This window comes from Crassostrea angulata, chromosome 1, assembly GCF_025612915.1.
Source record: "Crassostrea angulata isolate pt1a10 chromosome 1, ASM2561291v2, whole genome shotgun sequence".
NCBI lineage: Eukaryota > Metazoa > Mollusca > Bivalvia > Ostreida > Ostreidae > Magallana > Magallana angulata.
The window spans coordinates 4,322,519-4,333,730 of record NC_069111.1 but is presented as its reverse complement, the minus strand read 5'-3'; the positions used below and the strand labels follow the sequence as shown (position 1 = coordinate 4,333,730).

Genomic DNA, 11,212 nt, shown 5'->3' with positions numbered 1-11,212 from the left:
TACTCAACATACATGTAAGAGAGAATTAACGAACATAATATACTCAACATACATGTAAGAGAGAATAAACGAACATAATATACTCAACATACATGTAAGAGAGAATTAACGAACATAATATACTCAACATACATGTAAGAGAGAATTAACGAACATAATATACTCAACATACATGTAAGAGAGAATAAACGAACATAATATACTCAACATACATGTAAGAGAGAATTAACGAACATAATATACTCAACATACATGTAAGAGAGAATTAAAAAGATGCTGAATAAAACATTTTTATTTGTGAAAAGATCGTTAAATACAATAAATAAATTATTTACAAGCACCAACATCTGAAGGGAAACAAAGCACAGCAATACGTATATAAAACACAAAAATAGGAATTTAACTAAGAACAAAAAATCCAAAAGCTTAAAATGTCAGCACACAATGAGCTGAAGACCATGGAGTTAAAAGCGTAGTTGTGTCCTAACACTTTTATGTTCATGCAAATAATTCTAAAGTGATTTAAAAATCTGATTTTGGTTTATTATCAGTTTTAAAAAGTGATTTTGTGATTAAATGATAATATACATGTACATAAACACAAAAAGAAACTTGTTCGAAATATTGAGATAAATATAAAACGAATAAGAGTAAAAATGTTGACAAGAAATTATTATCACCCTATGGTCTTGTGACCTATCAAGGCATTCATTAACATTTGTAGACTTTCTCTTAATCACCTCAATTAATTTGAGGCACAAAATTTGCAGAAATGTATCATTCCGTCCGACCGAAAAAGAGATCGTATTAAAATGGAATTTTCAAAACCAAGGATTTGTTTTTAGGTAAGATAACTCGTGTCTCTCCCGCACAATGTTCACTCAACCTTAAAAATTGTTAATAAAGGTGTACAGGAAAGTTTGAGAAGGATATAGAATATATGATGAATCAAGACGCGAGATAACAATTAATTAACTGCTGACATGGCCACCTAAACAGCTTTCAAAAAAGGATCGCTGATAATAACTGAAACCACAAGATGGATTTAATCAACCAACTCATTATTCTTCCCATGTTAAGTAGGCACAACGTCCATGAATCGAACAATAATGTCTTTTTGTGATAGGTGAATTATTTTTTTGATTTTGTTATTAATCCGACAAAGTTTAATGTCAGGAAAATGCACGTGTAGACTGAATCACACAATCATTAGAATTATGCCCACTTTTTGCACATAAATAGTTCGAGATTGTACTCACACTTTGGTATTTGCACTTAATACTGTCTCCGACAGACATTTTTATAACATCCACGACACAACCGTCCATTGTATCGGAAGAAAACGGGCACCTTGCATCTGGAGGGAACCCTCATCACAGGACAATTCAGCACAGGACATCCTCGGTTCAGGAATTTTTTAGAGATGACTGGGCCTTTTGGGCCATTCTTCAAGAGGACTTTATTTGGTGACGAGTACACGAATGGCGGTCGCTGGCGACGAGGGAGGGGGGAATTACGGTCGGCGATTCTCCTCAGGTAACTTGGAAATAAACTGGACACTTTGGCAGGTGAGAGTCTGCGATATATCGGGTAGTTGCCTGACCTTATTCCTGTGTGAGATCCTACAATCAAAATATACAATTATTACTCCAAATCAACAAATGATTAGACTGTTAAAATATTATAGAAACATGCAAACGATTTTCTCTATTCTGGAAAAAAATGTTGTATTTTAAGAATCCACGAAAAACAAAATTATCCTATAATGTAACATAGATACTGATTACAAGAATGAAAACATGTTTTTAATAATGTTCGCTTTGTTTAAAATATTATATATCGGAATCAAGTTGACAATCAATTTCAAGATTCATTAATTATTGAAAGAAAAAAAATGAAACAATAAAAAGGAGACAGTACTTACCAATTACCGGGGTGTGAGACAAAACCGAAATAATAGTAATCCAAGCTACAAGACAGCGAACAGACATGGTGACAAACGGGGCGTCAGTAATGAATGGCCTTTGTTGTGTGTGAGATCGTTGATTAAATAGAGAAAGCTAAATACGTTTCATTAACAAATCGCTGGGAATTTATAATTATATATATATCTATTAAGACAGCGATTGGTTGGAGCCTGCTATATCAATAGATGTCTAGGTTTGAGAAACACTTAGTTTTGGTCTGTTTTCTTGAGCGGACTTCGTCATCGTTTTCAGCTGGGTGCGTCTTTCTTGTTGGGAGGGCACATCTCGTCATCGGCCGACGTGTAAAAAATATTATTCTTTCGTCAGCCTTGAGCTACTTTTCACGTTATTTCAAGCGGTGACCATACACCAGTTTGAGTGAGAGATAAAATGGGGACATTTCCTTAAGATGACGGACGAAACACGCTCTCGCGGAAGAATAAAAGCCGTAATAAAATATTTTTCAAAGGGAAAATAAAACAAATATCATAAATATATGATATAAAGATAACGAACGGGAGTGGATAGGTTACATGTGTTTAATGTCCTTGTCAGTACAAAAAAGTTTTATTCAATATACAAATGCATAATTAAACTGTAAACTTATACAAGCAAACAATGCATTCGACAAACAGAACACCTCCGATACGATGGAGCCAAGGACACATAGTACATACTATAATTTGATACTCACAGAATAAGATTATCAACGGGGATACATTATCTCAATTTGCGATTGCTTGACACAATCGTGGTGCCCGTATTTGCTGGATACTTATACCTATTATTAAATATTATCAAATACCTGATCACCGCTTCTACAAAAAACAAACTTTGCATTTATTTTCCTTTCATCCAGTATCATATACAGCTTACAGTCATTACAGGCTAAAGGATTGAGTACTCTACATATACATTAGTGGACGTGCAATTCTAATAGAACATTTTTGAGAAATTATATGTATAATATATTTGAAATAGATATTAACATAAAAAAGAGCTTTAAATTATTGTACAATATTTTATCTTCTTTCACTTTATACCTTTTTATCATATCTATATGTACATGTACAAGATCTAAAAATGTAAATAAATAAAACTGTTCAAGATGTATGGTATTTTAAAAATAAAAATTGTTCCCTATTCTTAAAAAAAATCAATAATGACAAAATCGCATGTTTCCAAACAGAATATAATGCGTAAAATAAAAATTACGTCTCTACATGAATTTGGTACTTTTTTGATACCCCTGAATAGTTTTTAGACAATAAAAAAAACATTGTTTTGTCGAAATGTCGAACTTCCACAAGAATTCGTTTATATCAAACTATGTGGGCGGAGAGGCATATGATTATTGGACGGTAGTATGTCCAAAATAGGTAATCTCGCCTAAATTTATATGTCCATAGCAATTAATTCGTAATTGAATTTGATCTTATTAGCTTTAATTTTCACTTATTTAAGAAAACATTTATCAGGCATATTGATAATGATATTGCATTAACTTTGTTTTACTTACCGTTTTGCCAAAATATCTTAATAAATACAACATTCAGGGAAAAACTGTTTGCTCCTATTTCAACGCTTATGAACTGTACATTTATCAATAAAAACTAATACGTATATCTGTAAAAATATACAGCACAATCATAATTCAAACGCAGCGTTCTCTGATAAACCTTTTCAACCTCAGAATATCCAGTTTGGACATTCCAATGTCTGGACTCTGAAATATTTCTTCTGTTGACCTTAATAGTTTGGCTCCATCAATGGAATGTTCTACAAACTTGTCCACGCACTTCATGTGTAGAGTATTCAACCAATGCGCTAGATCGTCCACACTCATTGCAGACAAAGAAGACACACTATCGCTTGTTGTTGATTGGATGTTGTTGGCATTAACCAATTCTCCGAATCCCATGTCACTTTGCGATCTGTTCAATTTGCTTCCACCGTTAACTCGCGATTTCTTTGGATTATTTCTATCCAAACTCAGAAACATTCTTGGTGGTGGTTTTGGAAGGTCTGAAATTAGTATTCCATATTTCTTTGGTACCTGTATCTTTGGTGGCAGCGATGGTACGAAAGAGTTTCTCGATAAGTTACTTTCATTTGGTAGCTGTGGACTGTTGTTCTGATCGATATGTTCCTCAGATGGTGATACCTGTATATTTGATATAGCCACTCCCTTAGTTATTTCTGTGTTCTGTGGTGCAGTGTGACCATCTTTGGAAGAATTTACGTCTCTGTGGCCAAGGATAACCGGTTTCTGAGTTTCTGGATCCAAAATAACATCATACAGGTGGTTTCTGTCGGTTGCTTTTGCCTTGCTATGGGGTTTCCTAGTTTGTTTTTCAATTTTACTACTTGCAGAATCTTCACCTTTTATATTTGATTTATTGTTTTCTTTCCCATTTCTCTGAAATTTGTCTTTTGTCATATCACCAACACCAGAGACTTGCTTCGTTGAATCATTTTTAGTCCCAAGAAAAGTATTGTCTTCTGCACCTGTTTTACAATTGTTTACTCCTTCTGCATTCAACAGAGGAGCACCAGTGTGTGACTCCCAAGTCAATTCATACACACAATTCTTTCCTTTTGTTTTTACCAGACCATCGTACAGATGTTCATCGTCGTCTTTTAAATCTGGCGAGATATCCTGGTAATTACCCAGAGACCTGAGTCTATCTGTAGAAATAATGACACATTGTTTGATAGAAAAATTGCAACTTTTTATGGATATCTTAATGCCCACAATTTCATATTTGAATATACACGTAATAGTATTGATACTGGTAGATGTATAAACTAGTACTGAATAATTTTCGAAGTTTGAACTTGAAAAACCTGATCAACACATAACAGCTAACCTTTGCTTTGGGACTTTAGAGTTGTGGATAAAAGGTTTAAGAACGACGACCACTCCCCCGGATATCCGGTTATCCCGGTAACCAGCTGTAGACGAGGACCAGTCAACACCAACACCTCCTCGTCACTTATGCTACCTGAAATAGAAGACATGATCTTTAATCAGGCCCCATGCGTTATCCCCTTTTATTATTGATATTTAGGTCAATTATTCTACAATATGTATGATTATTGTAAAGAAATATTTTTCGCGCCGAAATGTTCGAGATTTTGCAGATTCATAAGTAGTAAAGTATATACTTTCAGTTACTGGGTTTCCCAACAGATAAAACTCATCTACTATTCCTTGCAATCTAAGAACATAATCGTTGGTCACAACTTCCTTCCCTTTCAACTGTAACCGGAAGTGACGATGAGGAGCAACGATGACGTCACAGGGACACGTATGGTTGTTCAGAACTTGTTCAATTGTGAACTCACTGGCAGGCGATTCTAGAAATAAAGTTCTTTCTTTGAGGCTTTCATTGTAAAATTTTTAAAACATGAATTCAGAATTACAGGCAATACTTCTAGTCTAAATTGGTCATTCCTAATAAGGCTGCGTTTGATGGTTTGTCGTTAAGCTATTTATTTCCTCACCAACATTTCAGTCCGTTACCTAACAGGTAGTCATACGTGGATGAAACCACTTTTATTTAGAGTGAAAACGCTTTAAAGTTTATTGTTAAAACCGAATAATACATCAAAGATAAACTATCGTATTTTATTACTATCTTAAAAAATCTAGTCACTTAGTATATCAAGTCATGATTAAGGTTTTAAAAATTTCCTTTTGTTGGGAAGCTTTAAAGTAAACATAGGTCTATACCAAGTAACCAGGAAGCTGTGACAAACTGCAACTGTCTGTGCCAGATAACAATGCCCGTATCAAAGGGTTTAAACTTGTGTAAGGTGCTGTTTCCAAAAATATCATAAACCGGTTTGTCATATGATGTCGCAATCGATGCCAAGAGTATATAAACACTTTGATTCTTGGTGCTTTTCACCCGATAGGTGAGAAATTTACAGTCTGAAATAAATACCTTGGGAAAATAATGATTTCTCATGGAGAAATAATTTTCTTACAGGATGGATGTAAAGAATTTTTTTTAGCGATTTTAAAGATTGTTCCTTTGAGATAATACATGTAATTTTTAGTAATAACTCCAATTTTCCTACTGGATTTAAAAATTCGATCGGAGTTTAGTTCAGATTCTATCGGAATATACATAACCATTGGAAGTTCTTTATAGTTTAATTTAGTTCATTATAGTTTCATTTAAGGTTCATTATGACAAAAAATTCAATATATCCTACAAAACAATTATTTTTTTTAATTCAATTTCTTTTCTGGAGAAATTATTTACTTCATGTGAATATTTCACCTTACAGGTGAGATGATGATTTAAAAATAATTTGTAAACCACTCTCTACGCAGTGGTCTGTCGTGTCACTTGCATGGGCTTTAGAAGAGTGCAAAAATATCTCATTGACACTGGCATAACAATCCAATACAATGTTTTAAAACATAGGTAATCACAGATTACAAAGCTCACCGAGACGAGACATCACCCTTATGAGACTTCACCTTATGAGACCACCGTTATCATATTAAATGAAAATCATACTTTATGATCTTGGATATTCATGGATTCTGTTTTGACACAATATCGTATATCATCTGTTAAAAAATTGTATGATAATCATATGTTCATCATATAATACAATAAAATACCATAATAAACAATGATGAGATATGATATTGTAACATATGATATGACATTGTATTGTGTTAAACGTTATTGTATTTGATCAAATAATACAATATCATAATATATAAAACAATATAATAGTATTATATTACAATATCATATTACATAATACATCATAACATTAAAACATATGATATTATATTGTATAATATAGTATGATATTGTATGATACTGTATCATTTTTGATACATAATATGATATTGTATCATATGATACAATATAATTTGATACAACATTGTATCATATCAAATGATACAATATTATGTGATAAAGTAAAATATTATATAATACAGTTTTATATTATACATATTGTTTCATATGATACAATAATATATTTTACAATATCATACAATACAATTTCATGTGATGTGATAATACATCATATTATAAACACATATCATATTATACAATATCGTATGATACGATATTATATAATATTACAGTATCATATTAAAATACAATTTCATGTGGTAGAATTCAATATAACACAAATTAATATCATATTATACAATATCGTATGATACAATATTATAGAATATACAATATTGTATCATAGGATACAATATTATATTTTGCAAAATCTTATGTAATATTATAAGATTTTACATTTGATAAAATAATATAACTTTTTATAATATTACAAATGATATTATATTGTATCATATTAAACAATATTGTTTCATACTATACAATACTATTTCATAGGAATCATGTTATATCATTTATCAACAAACACATGTATCTTTCGAGCAGGTTTGAGTGAGGTAGGAAATTTCTTTAGCATCCTTGATAATGGAGATCAGGCTCTGCATCTGAAGCAACCTCTGCGTTTCATTTATAATATAGTTAAATCAACTATGCAAGCTATCATCTATAAAACATGTGACCTGTTCCAAAAAAACTAAACCTCATCCAGCATCCGAAACCTATGGCTCAGATTCAGCATTCAAGCCTGTCAGGTGCATCAGTATACATAAGACGCATCTCCATGCAAGTTTGGTGAAGTTCAGACCAGTAAAAACTAAGATATCATCATCAGAGGGCACTAGCAATTAAAACCTTAACCTGCTCCAGCATCCGCAACCTATGGCTCAGATTCAACATTCATGCCTGTCAGGTGCACCTGTATCATAAGACACACAATCCATTCAAGTTTGGTGAAGTTAGGACCTGTAATAACTAAGATATACTTTTTAGCATCCTTTGTAATGGAGATCAAGCTCTGCATCTGAAGCTTCCTCTGTGATTCGTTCATATTACAGTTTAATCAACTATGCAAGTTTGAAATAGTACTATTATCTATTAAACATGTGACCTGTTCCAAAAAACTTAACCATATCCAGCATCTGAAACATATGGCTCAGACTCAGCATTCAAGCCTGTCAAGTGCATCAGTATCATAAGAAGTCTGGTGAAGTAAGGACAAGTAATAACTGAGATATAATCATCAGAGGGCACCTGTTTCAAAAACTTTAACCAGCTCTAAAAACCTTAACCTCCTCCAGCATCCGAAACCTATGGCTCAGATTCAGCATTCAAACCTGTCTGGTGCATCAGTATCATAAAACGCACCATCCATGGAAGTCTGGTGAAGTTAGGACAAGTAGTAGTTAAGATATAATCATCAGAGGGCACCTGCAACAAAAACTTTAACCAGCTCTAAAAACCTTAACTTCCTTCAGCATCTGTAACCTATAGCTCAGATTCAGCACCCAAGCCTGCCTGGTGCATCAGTATCATAAGACACACCATCCATGCAAGTTTGGTGAAGTACGGACCAGCAGTAACTTAGATATTGCTATCAAAGGGCACCTGCAACAAAAACTTTAACCTGCTCCAAAAACCTTAACCTCCTCCAGCATCCGAAACTTATAGCTCAGATTCAGCACTCAAGCCTGTCTGGTGCATCAGTATCATAAGACACACCATCCATGCAAGTTTAGTGAAGTACGGACCTGCAGTAACTTAGATATTGCTATCAAAGGGCACCTGCATCAAAAACTTTAACCTGGTCCAACAACCTTAACCTCCTCTAGCATCTGAAATTTAGGACTCAGATTCAGCATCCAAGTCTTTCAAGTCCATAAGTAGGTCCAGATGCATCATCCATGCAAGTTTGGTGAAGATAGGACAAGTAATAGCTTAGATACAGGACCTGCAACAAAAACTTTAACCAGGTCCGGACGCCGACGCCGAGGGTATAGCATAAGCTCCCCCTGACTTCGTCTCGGTGAGCTAAAAATGTTACGTTTTTTGCAGACTGGATGCAGTATGTTGAACACTGTTATGCCACGGCCAAGATGGCATTTCTGCACCGGCTTACAATGCAGTTTTTTTAAATATCCATATACCAAATGACAAACCATTGTCTAGAGAGTATGTACATGTAATCACTTTTGTTTTTAGTGTGTCTCACCTGATAGGTCAGAACCTAAAGATAGTTACCTTTACAAAATAATATTCTGTAGGAAAACAATAATGCCCGTTGGGATTTCCTGCCAGGAATTTGATTCAGACAGGTAGTTATCTTATAGGAACTTAAGATTTCCTACTGTATTTTAAAATAATGTAAAAAAAAATCAAATTCTATTGGAATTAAAATTCCTACAGGAAAACTTCTTTTCCGATAGGAAATTCCAAATATCTTTTAGGAACATTGTTTTTCCTTTGGAAATAATCATTTTCCTGTATGATTTTTCTAAAGGTAAATATTTAACCTGACAGGTGAGATACATTAATAGCAAAGGTTGTTATAAACTCCTTCAGCAATGGTATATCTTATGGCATACATGTATTTGCATTTTTCAATACATGCAGCCTAGACTGGTTAAAAAATGCCACCTTGGCACTGGCATATTTATCTGGCACAGGGTTGTTGACTTCTTTATGAAATTTCAGAAAGGAATAGGGAATCATTCCACGGTTCGATATCTCGGTGTTAATGTATGGTCCTCTGTTGTAGTTATATATAAATATCAGTGTCCTTGCATGTGTCTTCATATCACCAACACAAAAAAACCTGTTTTCTCAATATACTATCTATTTATTTACATTACTAGTATATTTATTTACATTTGGTGACACATCTAACAATTTATCAGCTATCCAAATTGTATATGTTACGTAACTAGTTAATCAAATCTATATATCAATTTTGGCACGTCATGCAGTTTTCTTATGTTATCAATGATGCGCCTGTATCTTATGTACGTAGTTAGTTTATTAATGATACCTTCTATAGCTACATGTAGTTTACCGTTTTGAGTCCCGGCCAGACAGACACGGGCAGGGTGGGACAAGGGTAGGAGCACAGTCCCACGTGACTTTTTCTTCTTGACCAAATCGACAGTGACTTTCTTTTCACAGCAAACCTTGCCAACAAAATATATCTGAAATGAAAACAAGTGCAATTCGTTTACGATCAATTAAGTATGCACCGCAACGATAAAAACAACAAATAAGGCGGCAACGCAACATTTCTGATAATAACAGGAAAACTGTAGTGTTTATACTGCGAGTATTCTTGATTGTTGATTTGATAGAAACTACTAAGAAATTATGAATATACAAAACACTTGTTAGATTGAGACGAAGATAGACTGTGCGTGATAAAAGATACATGGTAACTAAGTGGCACGAACAACTGAATAAGGAAGAAGTGAGATTAAGACGTTACAAATTGTAAATTGTTTGTTGGTCTGTGTACGAAAAAATACGTGTAAGACCTAAAGCGAATAAAAAAGTACTTAGTCTTATATATTTCATTGGTTTTGCCACTTTTTAACTGGAAAAATCATTTAATACCACAGGCATAAAGATGAACAAAAAGTGGCCATTTATTAAGGGTAAACGTTATGATTATGTTTTAATTGTAGGTAATAAATATTCACCTTAACATTAATTTGTTGAGAAAATAAAATCAAATAAAGTTGAATAAAAACGCTAGAATTTTCTGAAAGCAAATCCCATAATTTTACCAAAACAACCTTCATAAGGTTTGAAATCATATGCACGCATAATTTGTCATCAATATAAGGTAGGTTAACTGCAGAGGAACATGAAACATTCTTTATACTGAGTTTCAACTGATTTAATTTCTCGTCCATAACCTCACCTTGTTTTTCCGGACATCTTTCGCTTTCGACTTCCGGTCCTCTTTCAGCGAGACAACCTGTGGGAGATGGTACCGAAATATGTGACAAAAATCTGGGACCGAGAAGTCTCCCTGAGACTTGATGAAAGCCCGGCCCGTCTGGCTGTCGGTGGGGGAGGCCATATCCTCGTGGATTACACGGTACACGAGTAAGATGATCCCTGGCCTTGATAATCTAGTTATGTAATGTTCAACATAACAGGTTCTCGGTGCTTCTCATCGCCAGAATAAAGTGTAACACGGCGATTTGTTTGTGATTTATGAAACATTACCTTGTGGAGGCACTGTACGCCTATTAAAATCTTTCAGTTGTTCACAACTGAGGAAGCACATTCAAATCGCAGTAGATATACTCGATCGATATTCAGTTCTCTTTTAAATGAAGACATAAATGTGCATCTAGTGCATCTGCT

General features: G+C 33.9%; 1 protein-coding gene across 2 annotated transcripts; it reads right to left on the bottom strand.

The window, feature by feature from the left end:
* Positions 1-277: 277 nt before the first annotated feature.
* LOC128174275 (uncharacterized) lies at positions 278-11,212 on the bottom strand. 2 transcript variants are annotated; one of them, XM_052839868.1, is made up of 6 exons: positions 10,761-11,212; positions 9,879-10,035; positions 5,136-5,327; positions 4,838-4,972; positions 1,925-4,655; positions 278-1,622 (listed from the first exon to the last, which is right to left on the bottom strand). In XM_052839868.1, exons 1-5 carry the CDS (start codon positions 10,920-10,922, stop codon positions 3,622-3,624), a joined length of 1,680 nt encoding a protein of 559 aa, XP_052695828.1. In that variant the 5' UTR covers positions 10,923-11,212; the 3' UTR covers positions 278-1,622; positions 1,925-3,621. The 2 variants fall into 2 exon arrangements, with proteins under 2 accessions (XP_052695828.1, XP_052695832.1); XM_052839872.1 differs by having other exon boundaries at positions 9,903-10,035; positions 10,761-11,209.